General features: G+C 40.9%; 1 protein-coding gene across 1 annotated transcript; it reads right to left on the bottom strand.

Moving 5' to 3' along the window:
• Window positions 1–899: 899 nt before the first annotated feature.
• LOC127625412 (serine/threonine-protein kinase 35-like) lies at window positions 900–18,326 on the bottom strand. The gene is made up of 3 exons (XM_052100697.1): window positions 17,652–18,326; window positions 14,477–15,216; window positions 900–4,305 (listed from the first exon to the last, which is right to left on the bottom strand). Exons 1-2 carry the CDS (start codon window positions 18,169–18,171, stop codon window positions 14,513–14,515), a joined length of 1,224 nt encoding a protein of 407 aa, XP_051956657.1. The 5' UTR covers window positions 18,172–18,326; the 3' UTR covers window positions 900–4,305; window positions 14,477–14,512.
• Between the last annotated feature and the right edge of the window lie 1,771 nt (window positions 18,327–20,097).

Below are 20,097 nucleotides of genomic sequence, written 5' to 3'. Positions count from 1 at the left end.
TATAAATACGCTGCGCTTACATTGATTGCATTACTGACCTCTAAGACCAACTTCAATTCCATGTGCTTGACCTGTTAATTCAAGACGGATTATAGCGGATATGAATCGCACAACTGACCTCCTTTACCAGAACTTTGACCTCTAGGCTGTCCTTTCACTTAGCACTCATTATGTGATTTTTTTCTTTGAGTATGAAGTTTCATGTGGGTCAAGTCAGTATGCACTAAATAGAGGCTCAGCACAAAGTCACGTCATGTTGTGGAAGTATTTGCACAGATAATTAAGCATGTTTATAGGCCAGTGGACAAGAACAAAAGCTGGAGTGTTTGACAGACATCTTCTCTGACATCTTTACGTGACTTCCAGTGAACCATAAATCCATTATCAATTTTATAATCGAGAATATTTTCATGTGCTGTATGACAGTTTTATTTGAATGGGATTCGTCACCACACAAATTGAAATATTCTGTAATTTACGCACCCTCAAGTTGTTTCAAACCTGGATAATCTTCTTTAATCTGAAGAACATAAAAATAAGTTATTAGCCTCAGTCACTATTCACTTTAATTGTATGGACAATAGATGCAATTAAACTGAATGGTGACTGAAATTAACATTCTAACATCTCCTTTTGTGCTTACACGGAGGAAATATGTCATACAGCATGAGACCAACACGAGGCTGATACTCAAAACAATAAAATGAAAAGTCAAGCCATAATTATTTGTTTTATTCATTTATTTGAAGAAAACAAAAGGCTACATACATTTCCAGGGACGGATTATGACTTGCAAAGGTCCTGAGGCCAATTATCTCCAAGGGCCCCCCTCCACCCAGAAGTTGTTGAGCGGGGCAGGTGTTCGTGGTTCATGGTGAAAAGTTGTTGCGCGTGGGGGATGTGGTGTTTGTTGATCATGGTGAAAAGTTGTTGCACATGGGGGGGGTGGGGGGGTGGATGTGGTGTTTGTTGATCATGGTGAAAAGTTGAGCGTGGGGTTGGGGGGTGTTCGTTGTTCCTTGTTGCCCAATAGGGTTTTCAAGCAGGGGGCACCAAACTAGATCGCGCAGCCTTAAAGTCCTGTCAAGGACCCCCTGGTAGTCAAGGGCCCCTGGGCACTGGCCCCATTGGCCTGGTCGGTAATCCGTCCCTGTACAATTCAGAAAGATTGCTTTGCAAATACATCAAATAGCTCATAACCAAACCCAGTTCAATATCGACAATAAGACATATTTCTCCACTTAAAAATATTTGTACTCAGAATAATCTGTGAAACAAGACTCGGTTAGAGGATAGAAAGCAAAACAGTTCAGTAGAAAGATAGTTTGTCGCGTTTGTAGTGATAATTGAATGTGCGTATCTCTTTGCAGGTTAGTATTCTTTACTACCAAGCTATTTGTAATAAAAAAAAGGTCTGTTAAATGGTCATTGTATTTGTTTGACCTGCAAACATTTTACAGTGGACCAGTGGGAGAGAAAAAGCCTGCGGGACAAACAAAATGTTGTTACTGTGAGTCTATGAGGTCTTTTGGTGTTTTTCGTGGTGAGAAACACTACATGCACAATCCACAATTCTCGTGACAGAGAGGTCAAAAGAAACAACTTTGAACATCAAACATGCTCTAATATAATTCTCTGGTGCTTTCAAAATGTAAGCTATGTTTTTAGCCACACCGTTAGCGTCCTAAGTATCACTGTTCTCAGAACTGTGGATTATGTCTTTGAAAGAACAGCTTGCAGTTCACCAAGAGATAAGAAACCTGTAAAAAGTCTATGAGACACTTTAAACAGGGACATTTTCAGCAGTGCCCACTGAATGGGTGAAAAATACTTGGTTTACTGTAACAAATGACGACAAAGAAAGCTTAAATGTGTGATTTCGGCATTACCAAACGACTTTTTAAAACTCACAGTTCATACAATCATAAAAAACAAACATTGATCTGCAAAGTCTGTCTGAAAGGTTTAATACCAAGTTATGGACATGCCACTGAAAATATGCAAACGGCACTTTCTGTAAAGACTAAACTCAATGCAACGCACGTTAGCGAGGAAAAGTGACGTAGTCGAAAAATGTGTCGTAAAAGTGAGGTAGAAACACTGCATATGTAAACCAGAACACTGAATACAGATCATTTCTAACCAACAGAGGGAAAACACCAATCGTCAGTGACATCTCCGGCCCGATCTCAAGAAAACTGCGCGACTGTGGTGACATTTTTTCTAAACAAAAATCGTATCGTGACAGTATCGAGGAGAATCGTCCAAAGTGTGGTGCTAAAAGTGAGTTAAATATTCTCCAAAACGGACTAGGTTTTTAAGGTTAATGCTCGATCGAGTTTTAGATCGACAAAAATGACCTCCATAGCCTAAACCCTAAACCTAAACCTAACTGACAGTGTCATAAAAAGCAAATGAAAATCAACGAGATGAAGCGACCACGTCATTTTGTGTTGCTTATTTGTCGCTTTCACCTCGCGTGTTGACTCGCGAGTGCCGCGGGACTCGTATACTAGTCCAATTGCGCGTGAAATGCAGTTGGTCATGCGCAATTATAATAAGTGTTCTGATGCGATATCACTATGTGAGGAAAAAGGGCGAAAAGTAAGTGTTTATGTACCGATCATCTGCAGTTTTACTCGGCATTTGTGCGAAAGCGAATAAAAGTCGTTTAAGCGCCTCTAGTGTTCATTTCACCGGGAAATTTGCGCGCGACTTACAACGAGCCGCGTAACAATCATTTGACAAAACATCCAGATGTAGTAACGTGATTATGTGAGATCAGGTTGAACATTTTCTGGAAAAATCTTGACTAGCAACTGCGCCCCCAAAATTTGCATCAGCACTAGAACCGTCAAGAATGTGGTCAGGATTAGAATGAACAAAGGTCGTGAACTGACGAAAACAGCGAATGTCTAACTACCGGACACATTTCTATAATATCTGGTAGTGTGTTGGACAGTTGGAGAAGAAACCAAGCTGCATGACCCGCTAGTGCCCTTAGAAACGGAACCATGTGACATTCCAACGGAACACAAAACATTCCACAATTCAAAGACTTCCAATTTCCCGACTGTGAGACAAAGTACAATGTGAATGTCACATCTATTCTGATGCCTTTTTTGATGTCTCGAGTGAAAAAGACAATGTGAAGTTCATCAGAGAGATGAAAAACCATCTTATCGCAATAGTTTAAGATTAACAGCCACGGAAGTTATTTGATCCCTTACCAAATCATAATTTACAAATCGACTGCCAAGTCAACATAGCAAATAACACACAATACTGCATTAGTATAGAAAATAGTCATAATGTTAAAACCTGATCTTGTGTGTGTCTGAAAACTGAACCTTTGAACAGAATAAAACAACTCGATTTAACAAAAGTGCCCCTGAACTGCAGCGAGGTTACTTGATCATTTATCAAACTAACAACTTTCAGAAATCACGTACAGCTTGGAAAATGCTTTGTTTAAAGATCTCTGATGGCGCCTTTTAAAACATTGAAAACACAAAACCATGGAAACAAAATACGGTGGCATTACAGGTAAAACAACATAATTGTAAAATCATTCATAAAAATAAAATTATGGAAACCATCCAATCCACTTGCTTCTACAAAACAAAATAAGGCACAAAGGTTGTTTTTGAAAGAGAGTGCTGTTGCTCGAGTCAGAAATACCGCCGAATACGAGAGACAGGGTCACTATGTACGCAAATATTCACATATTCACAAGTTCACAGTTTGCCTTCATTGTTGCAAGCTTTATAATATTCTTCTAAGGGACCTTGTAGAACATTCTAGAACGTTCCGAACAATTATTTCACTCCTACAACGCCGTTATCTACATCTAGCTACAGTATATATAGTGTCTGGTAAACCCTAGTTTTCACTCCAGACAGGATATGTTTGTTTGAGTACATAGTGCAACGTCTTTCTAAATCTGCTCTGAAACAACAGCACGTGGCCACACCAGAGAACAAGAGGGACCTAAAGTCATTGTTGGTCCCTCTTGACTTGAGGATGAAAAGAGGTTTTACTTTGTGTTTTATGCCCACTGTGTGTTTGGAGTTCCTTTGGTGGATTCTGTAACAAAATGAATCGGATCCAAAAGTAGAAAAATAGCCTGTTTATAAATATGCCTGCATAGCTTTTCCATGTGTTGAGTGAGTAATACAGATAATGAGTCCAGGTCACATCTGCTATTTGGAAGCAATCACGAAATAAAAATTCACAGTTTCAAGATCAGCTGTCGCTTTTTATTTTCCATTTGCGTGTAATTCCATATTTCACCACTCTGCAAACCTGTAGTGAGACAGCAAAACAGAGAACAATTAGTCAAATGTACATAGTCACATTTACTCGTTTCTTTTTGATTGCAAAAACTTTCTGAAAATGACTGTAAAGGGATTAATGGAAAGGAGGCGGCGAGAACCGGCTTGACAATATAAATAATAGTTTAATATAAAACTCATCGAAAAAGACAAACAAGCACACAGGTGTCGGACAGCTGTCCGTAAATCTCTCTCTCTGTCGCACTGCCGTCTTCGGTCAGCCTTTATCCCTATTGAGGGCTAATTAGCCTGATTAGGGGCCGGGTGTGCGGGGTCACGACCTGGACCCGCCCTCCGCCCTGCCACATTCCTCCCTCATTATCTCAGGCCGGGGAGCACCCCCTTTCCCTGGGGAGGGGCGTGCCTTCCGCCCTGTCTGCCGACAAGTGTGGCACCTACATGCCGTAACAGCGATCATGCCAAATGAACAAAACATTTTTAAAAAAGTGAGGGAAAGGCAGTGCCTTAACATTTACTTGCCGGTTCTCCGATACGCCGTAGCTTGGTCCTCGGCCACTCCACCCTCCACTCTCTAATGGACAACAGCCGCACCTCCCCGGGCGGATCGGAGGCAGTCCTCCGTCCCCTGGAGGACGGAACGACCCGCCGCGTATTTGGTGGATGGTAGGGGTCTCCCCCGTCCCTGGCAGCAGTAACCGCTCCAGGCGGTTGGTTGGAAGCCCCTCCTCCCCTCGCGGTCGGCTCCTCCGTCCCCCGGCAGATGGCTGCGGCTGCTCCTTTGGGGTGGATGGTAGGGGCGAGAACTCCACTATGGCGCACCCCTCCTCCTTTCTGCATTTGGGGACCAGTGTAAAGGAGGCGGTGAGAACCGGCTTGACAATATAAATAATATTTTAATTATAAACCAAAAAGACAAACACACACACAGGTGTCAGACAGCTGCACGTAAATCTCTCTCTGATGCACTGCCATCTTCGGTCTGCCTTTATCCCTCCAGATGGCCAATTAGCCTGATTAGAGGCTGGGTGTGCAAAATCACGACCCGTCCCCGCCCTCCCACAATTATATTTTCAGAAGAAAACTGGAGTGGCGTTAGCCTGCGCAAAACTCGCCACTACGGTGGTGTTAGTGGCTGCCAGGTCATTGCTATGTGGTGGCTAAGGTGTTACGAGTATTTTTTAGCACATTGCTAGGTGGTTACCATGTGCTTATAATATGGGGTTCCTTTTACACCGATTTTATCATTCAAAGTTTGTCATTTGAATGTCAGATTGCTTTGAAAGGTAAAAGCACACCTCTGCTCAACAAGCAACGTGATTTCAGGTATACTTCATCTCTGCAGCACAAACAGTGCGGGACGAGTAATGCACTAAATTTTAATACTTAGGCCAGAAACATACTATACTCAAGTATGTGTATGCAAATGCAAGCGCTTGACCAACACATTGCCAACACACAGTCCAGTTGTACATGCTTAACGGGTGTCATTGCGTTACAAACCTCAGGACTCAAGGGGGCGATAGAGCTACTGTCAAAAATCTGTGCCATTAAACTGGATGTGTTATTTTTCAGGTATGTTGACACTCTAAAGAGAAAACTCACAGTAAAAGCAAACAGTTCACATTAAAGTTCACAATAGCGGTCCTTGTGAAGAGAAAGCAACGCGTACTTCCGTTGTGTTATGAATTGCGATCTTGGACATTTTGAAACGCAACTACTCACGAATTCAAGCTTGTGTAACCAGAAGCGTTTGCTTTCACGTCCTTGCATATAGTCTGTTTTGGCCTTTACGGTTAAGGATTGTAACAATCCTATAACCGTAAATATGAGCGATAATAATAGTGATGCTTGCTTATGTGAAAACAAAATAATTCATTTATCTTAGTCACTGTATCTAATATTGTTGTCAATCAGTGTGCGAAATAACCATACTAGAAAGAGTCTTACTCAAAGTTTACTCTGCAAACCGATGAAATTGATTGTTTCATCTGGGTGTTGTCGGGCATGAAGCCTGAGTCAGCAGAAAATCATAAAGGGCAGCAAAGCATGCAGAATACTGTGGTAAATTTAACCACACTGTGTTGAAACAACAGCAAAAGCAGAGACTGTGTAACAGTGAATATGTGGGTTTGCTTTAAAAAAATCAGGTGTTAACTTGTTCTCGTTCAACACACCTGTGAATGTACTTTGAGGGAAACAAAATGTATAAACTATATATTCCATGAAACATCTCTATTAATTAGAGGTAGATCGATATATCAATTTTACCGATTAATCGGTACCGATAGTTGCTTTTTGGAACTATCGGTTATCAGATAAAATATATGACAATAGTTACCGATATTTCATTTGAAATTTTTCCCCTATTTATTTTGTATTCCTTATCAATAAACCTCATTTGGTGAATTATTTACATGCAATACTCTTCATCTGGTGAATCTATAGACTGTAAAAAGCTTCATTTGGTAAACAATCACATTCACAAAGAATTGTAACAGAGCCAAATCTTTAATTACATAAGAGTCCCCAGTGTAATTTGGGCTCGTTTACAGTAAAAAGTCCAGCATTATGCACCAAATCTTAATTTCTTTGGTTATTATTGGGATTTTGGTTGCACAAAGTGCTTTTGGGATTTTATAAATTTTGCTGCGTCAATGTCTGTGCCCTTTATATTAAGGAATACGTTTGTTTTATTATTATTTTGATCAATTTAAAAAAAAAAATAAATAAAAAAAAAAATTATACAGGTGAAACTCGAAAAATTAGAATATCGTGCAAAAGTTCATTAATTTCAGTAATTCAACTTAAAAGGTGAAACTAATATATTATATAGACTCATTACAAGCAAAGTAAGATATTTCAAGCCTTTATTTGATATAATTTTGATGATTATGGCTTACAGCTTATGAAAACCCCAAATTCAGAATCTCAGAAAATTAGAATATTACATGAAATCAATAAAAAAAGGATTTTAAATACAGAAATGTCGGCCCTCTGAAAAGTATAATCATGCATATGTACTCAGTACTTGGTTTGGGCCCCTTTTGCATTAATTACTACCTCAATGCGGCGTGGCATGGATGCTATCAGCCTGTGGCACTGCTGAGGTGTTATGGAAGACCAAGATGCTTCAATAGCGGCCTTCAGCTCTTCTGCATTGTTTGGTCTCATGTCTCTCATCTTTCTCTTAGCAATGCCCCATAGATTCTCTATGGGGTTCAGGTCAGGCGAGTTTGCTGGCCAATCAAGCACAGTAATACCATGGTCATTGAACCAGGTTTTGGTACTTTTGGCAGTGTGGGCAGGTGCCAAGTCCTGCTGGAAAATGAAGTCAGCATCTCCATAAAGCTTGTCTGCTGAAGGAAGCATGAAGTGCTCTAAAATGTCCCGGTAGACGGCTGCGTTGACTCTGGACTTAATAAAGCACAGTGGACCAACACCAGCCGATGACATGGCTCCCCAAACCAACACAGACTGTGGAAACTTCACACTGGACTTCAAGCATCTTGGATTGTGTGCCTCTCCATTCTTCCTCCAGACTCTGGGACCTTGGTTTCCAAATGAGATGCAAAATTTGCTCTCATCAGAAAAGAGGACTTTGCTCAGTGGTCCAACAGACCAGTTCTTTTTTTCTTTAGCCCAGGTAAGACGTTTGACATTTGAAGTCCATGTCCAGGACCCGTCTGTGTGTGGTGGCTCTTGATGCAGTAACTCCAGCCTCAGTCCACTCCTTGTGAAGCTCCCCCACACATTTGAATGGCCTTTTCCTGACAATCCTCTCCAGGCTACGGTCATCCCTGCTGCTTGTGCACCTTTTTCTTCCACACTTTTCCCTTCCACTTAACTTTCTATTAATGTGCTTTGATACAGCACTTTGAGAACATCCAACTTCTTTTGCAATTACCTTTTGAGGCTTTCCCTCCTTGTGGAGGGTGTCAATGATGGTTTTCTGCACAACTGTCAGGTCAGCAGTCTTCCCCATGATTGTGAATTCAACTGAACCAGACTGAGAGACCATTTAAAGGCTCAGGAGCCCTTTGCAGGTGTTTAGCTGATTAGAGTGTGACACTTTGAGCCTACAATACTGAACCTTTTCATAATATTCAAATTTTCTGAGATTCTGAATTTGGGGTTTTCATAAGCTGTAAGCCATAATCATCAAAATTATATCAAATAAAGGCTTGAAATATCTTACTTTGCTTGTAATGAGTCTATATAATATATTAGTTTCACCTTTTAAGTTGAATTACTGAAATTAATGAACTTTTGCACGATATTCTAATTTTTCGAGTTTCACCTGTATATATCTATATCTATCTATATCTATATCTATATATATCTCGCCCCATTAATCGGTTAACATCCTTTTCCACCACCTTAGTTATCGGTATCTTTAAAATCCTTTATCGGTTGACCTTCACTATATAAAAATGTATCTATATAAAATATCTGAATTTCAATAGGCAGTACTCTCCTAAATGTATGTATTTGACCCAAAAAGTGCATAAGCTATTTACAAGGCTGTCTGTATATTTTGGAAATGACACTACATGGAAGGACTGCCTGGAAGGACTGCGTGGAACGACTGCGTGGAACGACTGCGTGGAACGACTGCGTGGAACGACTGCGTGGAACGACTACAGGGAACGACTACAGGGAACGACTACAGGGAACGACTACAGGGAACGACTGCGTGGAACGACTGCGTGGAACGACTACAGGGAACGATTGCGTGGAACGACTGCGTGGAACGACTGCGTGGAACGACTGCGTGGAACGACTGCGTGGAACGACTACAGGGAACGACTACAGGGAACGATTGCGTGGAACGACTGCGTGGAACGACTGCGTGGAACGACTACAGGGAACGATTGCGTGGAACGACTGCGTGGAACGACTACAGGGAACGATTGCGTGGAACGACTACAGGGAACGACTACAGGGAACGACTACAGGGAACGACTACAGGGAACGATTGCGTGGAACGACTGCGTGGAACGACTGCGTGGAACGACTGCGTGGAACGACTACAGGGAACGACTACAGGGAACGACTACAGGGAACGACTACGTGGAATGCCGATAATCTCAAAATAGCCAAATATTGTCAATTTTAGTCAGCCTGGCCGAGTTATATATCACCACCTCATCTCGGTTTCATAACAAGTGGTAATAATAGTTGAAGACTGCAAAATTTTACAAAAACTTACAACTTTTACTCCCATAGATTTTTTCCCCAACTTTAACCACAAACCCAAACCCAACCATGATTTAAATGGCAAAATCCCTGCTGTGAACCAATAAAAAAAAAAAGAGAATTATCTGGGTTTTGAACAAGACTTCTTATGATATTTTCTTAAGTTTAACCCATAACCCAAACCATGATTTTAATAGGACAATAACTTTTGTGTACCACAGAAGAAAGCATCGAGATTTGGAAGGAGATGAGGGTCATTACAGGTTACTGACATACGTCGGTTGATTGCATAAATAAATCTGGAACGAGTTACCAAATTTGAGACGTTTCCATCAATAGTGTTTGACAGGAGGCTAGCTCAAATTTGATGGATGCATTGCATTGATTTAAATTCTGTTTGTTTGTTGATTGGTTGGACTCTATGGAAATGAACGTCGTACCTTCACGATGAAAGTCAAACAATATCTTGCGATTTTCGCCATCACCTACGATTACGAGACTGTTGTGTTGCACCTTTCTCTATTTTTGAATTGGTTGAATAATCAAGTTACACATTCCTGTAATAGTCCTTACGTTTTTGCATTTCATTTGTGCATTGAATGCCTTGCTTTGTTTCTAATATAAGGTGTGAGTGTTCGGACAGCTGATGAGTGGATGATTTATCCAGGAGTCATCCGAGCTGTAGATCAATTTCTCCACCTGATTGGATTTCGTCCAAAGCCAACCTTGACTGTAAGCACAGGGACGGGGAACCCTATAATACCGTCTGCCCAAAAGCATAAGTCTTTCTAAATTTGAGCTGGCAAAATGTACAATACAGACATTTTGAGAAAAAATACTTTAAATAAAAATCAGTTACCCAGAACCGAAATGCGCGAATTAGAGACTTTTTTTGGGTCACGCACGAATTGAATCTCGCATCTTACCATATTTAGGAATATCGTTTCTGTCCTAAAGATTTTTATGACCTCATAACTTCTTAAACAAATGGGAAATTATGCATTTGCCATCACAACGTGAAGTTTGTCGATAGATGAAAAACAGTTCAAGAGAAACAGCTTCCAATTGGACTGATTTTGTAGGGTGAATGTTATTTCTGGTTACATAACATGAAAACACTGTGTCTTACATTACCACCCCACCAATCTAAGAGCACATCCCTACTACCACCCCCAAATTTACCCAAAGGAGTTTACTCCCCCCAATGCTCATTCAATAGTTCAACAAGCTTTAATAACATATGTGATCTGACAAGAAACAAATGCTTTTTTTTTTTCAGACTGCAACTGGTACGAATAAAATATCAGATATAAACACATTTTCCTTCACTTATGTGAGACAGAAGCTGTGGTGTTGATCAACACATGTACAGAAACACGCCTACTATATATAGAACATGCTGTACCATAATGCATCTGCCCTTTAAACAGCCCTGTGCACTCAACGGCCGACTGTGGGGTCTGCCTTATATAATGCCTATAATCACAGATACAACACAGCCACAGCGAGCCAAACTACAGTAATCTGTTTAGATCAAACACTCCCTTTCGTTTTGTTTTTCAAACAAATACATACAACAATAGTTGTACAAATCACAGTAATAATTAAATAATAAAAACTTTTTTTTTAGCCATATACATAGGAACAAATCTAATTCACATACTGTCTTAAGACAGTAGATATGCAAGGGTGAATTTAGAAATGCTTTAATAATATATATTAAAGGAGAAAAGCAAAGCAAAACTGTAAATATTAAAGTAAATAAAAAGTGAAATACTCTTAAACACATGCTAGTGTAAATTTGTGTCAATAAATAGATTTAGATAAAAAAAATTAAAAAAAAGGAAAAACATTACTACAACTCAAACATAACGCCTAGTGACAAATTTGATACTCTAATAAAAAAATCAATAAACCCAGCAGATAATAATAATAATAATAATAATAGATAATAATAATTAGTAGTAATATTGATGGTAGGGGGTGGTAGGAGGGGTGTGTTCCAAGATTGGTGGGGTGTTAATGTAACAAAAACAAATGGTCTCCTAAGCAACCAAATTGGCCCGGTTGCTAGGGTGGGTATAGTCACATGGGGTAACCTCCTCGTGGTCACTATAATGAGGTTCTCGCTCATTATAGTGCCACTCATGTTCTCGCTGAACATGAGTGGCCTCAGCATATTACTGTACGAGAGGCCACAGACACCTCACTGTCTCTTAGACTGCCACAGAGAAGGATGGAGGCAGGGAGGGTGGATTTGGATGGGGGGGGCTTCTGTTTGCAGCTGCAATGACTTCTTGTCAATGGTGAGCTGATTATCTGTGGACATGGAAAATATGCTGGTGTCAATGCGTCAGAGTACCCCCTAAAATACCCCCCTATGAACACCCAGACTTGGGTCTCTCAGGACTAGCTCGCTTTGATGGATGGCTGCTTCCATTAAGGACATGTGGTTTGGTGGGTGGGGGTGGGGGGGGTTGGGTCCTGGCGTGTTGCATAACTGCTCTATATGCTCACAGCTCACTGAAGGAATGAGGCCATAAACCCTTGATGCATGAGTCACGTTCACGTCCATTCCTACCCATGCACACTGGATTGTAACGTATTGCAATGATGGTCAACTACAGGTTCTTCATATAGAGAATATTGGCTGGGCATTATCAAATATTCACTATATATTTGTCAAAACATTTTCAGCGCTATAACATTAAGCACCATTATATATCAGAGTATTATAAAGATTTGAATGTGTTTTTATTTGAACATTAAGCTTCCAAAAGAGCACGTCATTTGACAAATTTCGTGATCTTTCTTAGTCTGGTGACTCGCGAGTTGAGGTTAGGGTGTACTTTGTTTTTCCACGTGCTATTCCATCTTGCACAGCCTTTCAAAGTATACTCGACCACAAGCTTTATGGATGCATGCGCACTATGACTGCTTTGTGATGCTCTTTAGGATAGTCAACGGCAGGCACATGCGCAGATGACGCGTACAGACCAGGACTGTATGGGTGTCCAGAAATATTGGGTTGCATACAAAATTTTGTCAAGCGCACTGTGTACTTTAAATTCTCACATTAAACAATTGGAGTGTAGCTACATTAGAGTGGCAACAATGTGTACTTGGTTCCTCTGATTGAACAATTTGTTTAGAAAAAGCGAGCAAATATAGAAATATCGCAACCTATAACAAATACCGTCAAAAGACTGAAAAATAGAGTATGTTTAAGCTATGCTGCCCAGCACTCATAAGGAAGAAAGACTAATGTTTGCCTCTCAGTGGAGATGCGTGCTAACCTTTAGCTTTATAAAAACAGTCATTGTTTTAGAATAACTCGTGCAATCGTATGTTCTAGCCTTGGGACACAAAAAAACAGAGTTTTGATTAAAATAGTGCTATTAAGTGGGTTCGAAAATGCTATTTAATTTCCTCTGGCCTTTTCAATTGAACTTCATCCAATACAAAATCCTTAAAAGAATGCAATAAACTTTGAGGATATTGTCCCATCAGAACACTGCTTCAAGCTGCTGTGAAATGATGAGAGAAAAAGTATTACTGCCATTGTTTTATAACTTTTGACTCTTTCCCACGTCATGGAGCACCTGGGAATGTGTTGTCTATTAAACGTTGATGCTATAACCTCAGGCGTTTGCAACCTGCTGCTTAAAAGGTGTCAGATCTTGTTAATCAAATGACTAATAAAAGGAGTTCAGGGCGTGGTATGGGTTAACAAAAACCAAACAAGCTAGCGAGAAGGGCGATTGATAGGGACAGGCAGCCGTACAGGGTACATGTTGCCCCACAGGCCATATATGCTGATTTGATTAGAGAAATACAAAGCAGCATGATGGATGAGAAATTCTTGAATAGACAAAGAACTCTGGATGTAAACAGGTGAAATTACTGCCAGCATGTATGGCCTAGCTTACGTAAGGTCAATTTGGCACTTGAGTGGTTTTTAAGACATAAAATACATTTACGTAACTGTCAGTTATGTGAACACTGCCAATACCCAAATGTTAAATAACCTTCCAAGCACCCAAGAGGTCTTTGTGTTGAGACACAAGTATGTTTGTTGGTTTCAGAGGTGGAGCGTGTAATTTCTACAGAATTGCCAAAAAATAATTACTCATTTTCAAACAGATTTGCCAAACACTGCCCCATCCCATTGGTCGGACAAACAGATAGTCTCGCTCCACACTCACATGATTGGTTGAGCCAATGTTGCTTTGATGGACTGGTCGGAATGCTAATACAAACAGGGTGATGTTTTGATAGCACCACAGAGCCAAAGTGTTTTCCCTTTTTCCTGTGTTATACTGCAAGCCGTTACGTCTAGCCTGAATCCTTCACGTATGGACGCTTTTTCCCTATGCGCACTATGACTGCTTTGTGACAATCCTTAGTACTGTTAACGCCAGGGGCACATGCAGACAACGTGCACAGATGCGGACTGTCCGCATGTCTAGGAAAACTGGGATGCACACGGACATTAAACTCGTACTTTGATGATGATGATAACATTTGTGTCAAGTGCACAAGACGTAGAGGCACGTGGACAACCAAAGTACACTTTTGGCCTTATAGATGACTCTCCATATTAAGCTGGGAAAGGAGAAAGTATTTTAACATCAAGGCACTTCAACTTTAGGGTGCCTACACACTAGGGAAAGCACAGATTGAGCGTTTGATGGATAGGAATGCGTAAGCTCTGTTTGGAGGGTGTGGCAAGAACGTTGTCAGTTTCAATGCAAGCAGGCATTTCTGACTTCTGAAAGCACAAATGGACTCACCTCTAATAAATTTCAATTGACCATATGTCAGAATGCGTCGAGAAAAATGCTAAAAAGGGGAGCGTTGCTATTGCAAACCCTTGCGTTTTCCCTCTCGATACTTCTGACGCACAAATCAATACAGGAGCGTAAACTCTAGTGTGTTGCCACACTTAGACAGAAGTTGCACAAAATAGAATCACGAGTGCCCACCTGAAAATAGTTGTATGCTTGTTTTGGCCTAACGGGTCAGCTTACTTGGTCCATTCTAACTTCCAACTGAAATGCGTCGGGCCGGTCCTGCGGGTTTACTGCTAGCATGTCCTGCAGGAGTCGCTTAACACCCTCTGACATAATGCTACGAGTCTTCTGCGGGATGTGCAGAACCATCTTCGGATTCTCCAACAAGGCTTCGCCAACTGGGACAATCTCGCTCCCCTGTCGAATGTATGTGCCGAGGAGCTCGCGCTTGGACTCGGCGTCGATAAACGTGATCCTCTCGATCATGGCCCAGATTATGATCCCAAGTGCAAAAATGTCCGCCTTGGCAGTGTAGTGGCCCTCCCAAACTTCTGGAGCCATGAAGAAATCTGAGCCGCATGCTGACGAAAGCCAGAATTTGTTAACGTTCACAGTATTTTTGTTTACCCGATCATCGCCTTCATTCTCTATGCAGCCCGCACATACCTTGCTAAGGCCAAAGTCTGCGACCTTGATTACTGGGCTTCCTGAATTATGCGAGATGAGAATGTTGTCTGGTTTTAGGTCCCTGTGGACAATGTTGTTCTTGTGAAGGAAGGCTACAGCGCTGGTCAACTGCTTCATGAAAATCCGGTTGGTCCGCGGGTCAGGTCGCCGGGAGAGAATGTACTGGTTGAGGTCTCCACCATCACAGAACTCCATTACAAACCAAAGAGAGCACGGTTCCTCTGGGTAACCCAAGATACGCTCACCTGTAAAGATAGTAGATTGCATCAGTAAGTGCAATTGCAGTGGCTTAAGTTAGAGATCACAAAGTCAACATGAAACAACCTTTAACATTTTAAAATATATTAAAACTTATCCGAGATCAACAATGAGCTCCTAGTGGCCTCCGTTTATCAGGAAAAGTTCATATACACTCCATCTGGCTTTTGGGATTATTGTAAACCACTCTTTAGTGTTGACAAAGCAAACCTACTCCATTTTCGACAACATGTTCATTGAGCCATGTTCATTTTGCTGAGTCAGGCGTAACATTTCTGCACTGAATGCTTCTGGTCTTTAACTGATAAGCCACCATCTCTGACTCATTTGCAAACAGAGGCGGTTCTGTTTGATTCTGCGCGGTCTTGTTCAAACATCAGCAGCTTTACTGTTCATAACCAAAGTCTTAAACAAAGAGTGTTGCTTGAGCTAGAACTAAAGTGTTGTTTTAGCCAACTCAGAAAGGCTAGCAAAACACCAATCGGCCTATAGCTCAGCACAGATTTCCGTTGAGCAGCACGTTTGGACTCCTTCCAAAAAGCACTGTACATGTCTAAGAGCTGATAATCTGTCTGTGTTCTGCAATAACTAGCCCAGATTAACTTGAGGAAATAAGGGTTGGAAAATGCATTGAGAATAAACAGACAGATCAGCAGGACTCAGAACTGTGAAAGTGCTCTAAGAACTTCCAAATCCTTGGGAATACATTTCCCCCATATTTTGTAGGGGGATCACATAAAGTAAGGTGCGATTAGTAAAATATGCTACTTTGAACTATTCAAATGGAGTTTAAATGACATTATAAACAGATACTTTAACTGTATATTGAACAGGATTGTCTATGCAACATTTGGTGTTTCACTGCAGGTACATCCGGGTGCACACTGGACGATTTTTAAGATCCTTTACAATTGTTGCTTGTCAGATTATACAATACAATCCCAATTTGATCTTGGCTAAAAGTCATGGCAGACAATGCAACATTATGTCAGATCAAGGATGCATATCGTGGCCAAGAAAAATCATCCCGATTGACCGCATTGTTTGGGTGTTTCATTACACCTGGCCTTCACCGGAGGACACTGCCAGAACTTCGTCTGGGGCTACAGCCCAAATATACATCGGTTAGAAGTATTTCGGTTTGAAAGGATGAGCGTTTGACTGTACGCAGATGCGAAGCATTGGCGTCAAATCCGAAGAATGGGCTTAAAATGTATCACTAAGTTGAGCAGATCAGTGAGTGTTGATGCTGACCACCACCCCTGGAGTCACGAGTTGGACCAGGGTGTGCTGAGTAACTCCAGCCAGGTCTCCTAAGCAACCAAATTGGCCCGGTTGCTAGGGAGGGTAGAGTCACATGGGGTGACCTCCTTGTGGTCACGATTAGGGGTTCTCGCTCTCAATGGGGCACGTGGTAATTTGGGCACGGTTCGTGGAGAGTAGCATGAGCCTCCACATGCTGTGAGTCTCCACAGTGTCATGCACAACGAGCCAAGTTGGGAGAAAGTTAATTTAGACTCCATCTAGCTTTTGGGATTATTGTAAATCACTTTTTAGTATTGGCAAAGCAAACCTACTCCATTTTCGACTGCAAAATTGTACGGTTTATGTGTGTTTGGTAAAATCACTGCAATGCACAGCCTCTTGTGGCTTATCGGTTTATTAACTGACCTACTCATTATAGGTCATAAACCGACTGAACTCAAATCTAATCAACATATACAAGGCTAAACATATACCTGTAGAATAATATTAAATACATAACAAATAATACTAAAACAAATGTATTCATCTCTGCCCTAAAAACAAAGCCCTGTAAACCATGAGGATTATTTTTTCCTTTGTGGAAGAGGCCACTGAATGGTGACACTTACATAAGCACAACCACATATGGCACTTCAACATACTTTACACCAACACACAACTCTAAGCCAAGCACATACAAACCTAAAATAACACTAAAAGCCATTGGACAATATTATACGTCACTCGCACTTTATTCCTAATTTATACCCAATTATAAATATGCATTTGTACCATAACTGTACATACTATATTGTGGTATCCACTTCTATTTACATGCACATGTGACCAAAGAGAATAAGCAGAAGTGTTGAGGCAAGTGGCCTATCTGGGAGTGATGGGGTTAATGTATAATGGGACAGGAACATGATGTTCCCTCACTCACAGGGTGGCATCTGTCTTCCTACTTACAATAAGCTAATATGCATGGGTTTTTAATACAGTTGCATGCATAAAATGTGTTATATAACACTTTAACTTACTGTGCACATTTCCTTGGGATAACAAAGCAAAGCAAACCAAACTGACAAGTTTAGGTTACACTGCAACCTCTTTCCAATTGTTTCTGATCACTTGTATTGATCAGCTACTAACTGTCAGTCTAAACAAAGTCATTTACCTTTCAATGAAGTTTCCACTAATCTCAAATACTGTTTGGATCGTTTGTTCCCGTGGCTCATTTTCTGCGCCATTCCGTTTCTTTGCAGCACACACTCCTCGAGTTGCACCACATTTTCGTGTTTCTTCTCGATGCTCGCCAGGGCCCAGAACTCCGCCAGCGCCAGTTCCACTTTCTCGGGCGCGTCGCAGCGGAGCTTCTTCACGGCCACCCGGGCGCCTGACCTGCGGGCGATAGCCTCGTACACCACGCCGTAGCTCCCGCGACCCACCTCCCGTATCAAACTGTACCGGGGCGCCTTCAAAAGCGTCGCAGGTTCGAGCTTGGCGTTCTTGAGGAAGCCCGTGGAGAAACATTGTTCTTCCTCTATGGGATCATCTTCGTCATCGTTGTTCTCCACGGGCAGCGGGCGCAGAACTTTATTGACATCCCGCCTCAGGTTCGCGTTGGGCGGCTTGGCTCTCTTGCAGCCCCGCCGGAGGCTTGTTATTCTCCCCCGTGTCGCTTTGCGCAGTTCCATGAGTTTTAACCCCCTGTGTGAACATATGTTTCTGGGTAATACTCGTATATTTCATAACGTCCCTATGTAGGGAACTGCGGGCTGTCAGTGATCGTTTTGGTGGGGAAAATCGAAGGTTTGTTTGGATGTTTTAACTCACTTCGTCGCCATCGAAGTCTGTGGAATATAAACAATATTAACATCATTGACAACAGGAGAAGCGAGAGGGGGCGTGGCTTTCACGGACTGTTCCATTTCATTCAAAAGGGCGGGTGTGTTTTAAATATTGCATATTTCAAACGTTTTCTGCGTTCAGGGGTCAGTTTTAATTAATTTAATTTAACAAAATTATATTTGAATTATATATTATTCAATAAAAAAAACTGGCGCTTATAATAGAGCTTTTGTACGACGACACATAACAGAACCTCAGACAACTCAGTGAAATATACATTGATGTAAAAATCCAACGCTTATCATGTGAAATAACACAATGTTTATCTGTTTTACACGTTGACCGTCTTACGCTTTTTTTCTTGCGGTTGCTGGGTGGGTTGTTAAGTGCGGTGGACTTTCCCTGGACTTAAATATGAGAGGAGGGGGGCACGTACGGTGCTGCGTGCATCCGCAGCCACGCACAGACGGGCCTTGACGTCATCACAGAGATGTGCAAATATGTGTCAGGATCCCTATTTCTTTGTCTGCCTTTGTGTTGTTTTTATATTTTAATGATTTTTCTTAAAGGAGTTAGGCAAAAATGAAAATTCTCTCATTTGCCCACCCTCATGCCATCCCAGATGTAAATGACTTTCTTTCTGTTGAACATAAGCAAAGAATATCTCAGCACTGTTGGTCCATACAATGCAAGTAAATGGTGACCAACATTTTGAAGCTCAAAAAATCACAGACAGTCAGCATAAATGTCATCGATACAACTCCAGCTGTTAAATTAATGTCTTCTAAAGCAACACGATTGCTTTTGGTCCGAAAAATTATCAATATTTAAGTAGTTTTTTAATTATAAACAAACCCTTCTGATAAGCTTCACAAGTGCAGCTTTAGAAGACGTTAATTTAACAACTAGTCATATGGATGATGCTCATGCTGACTGTGGGATTGTGATTTTTGGAGCTTTAAAAGAGAAACCTCCATCCACTTGCATTTTAAGGACCAGCTGAGCTGAGATATTTCTAATTTTCTTCAAATGTATTCTGGTGAAGAAAAAAGTCACTCACACCTGCAACATCATGAGGGTGAATAAATAATGAGAACATTTTCATTTTTGGGAGAAATATTCCTAAAATGTATCACTCTCAGATACTTTTGTAAATATTTCCTCATTATGGCTATTTGCATAGGTTTTATATTATTTATATTAATTACAATAGATTTTTTTAACCATATATGCACATGTGGGTCAAAAAGTTGCCATATTATTTGTTATGCTTTCTCAAAGTGGTTCATGTGTCTTTGGGCGCTTGTTTTAATATTTAGTTTGCTATTTTTTTTAATACAGGAGAGTTTGTTTTAATAGGCTACCCCCAACCTCCAAACCTAAATTATCATGAACATTAATTTTAATGATACAAGACATTCATTTTTGAAATCAAATCCGATTGTCTTGTGTCACATTGCCTAAAATCAAAGCACCCAATATGACATCACAGCACCATAATTGATGGCACTATGACTTCATAATAAACTCGATTTGTGAGAGTCACAACAAATAATGTTGCATTCATTTCAACAATAGAAGCATCGAGCTTTAAAATGGACACAAACCCCTTCAGAAAACTACATGGTATGTATAATTGAATTCGAAACACCAAGTGGGCTCTGAGGAGAGTTCCTGCCCAAGAGTTTACAGATTTAATTGCATTCCACTCAAAGCCAGTGATAGTTTCAGACTGAAAGGGCACTTGGAGACGTGACAACGAGAAGTGGGTT

This window comes from Xyrauchen texanus, chromosome 31, assembly GCF_025860055.1.
Source record: "Xyrauchen texanus isolate HMW12.3.18 chromosome 31, RBS_HiC_50CHRs, whole genome shotgun sequence".
Taxonomy (NCBI): Eukaryota; Metazoa; Chordata; class Actinopteri; order Cypriniformes; family Catostomidae; genus Xyrauchen; species Xyrauchen texanus.
This window is presented reverse-complemented; position numbering and strand designations above follow the sequence as displayed.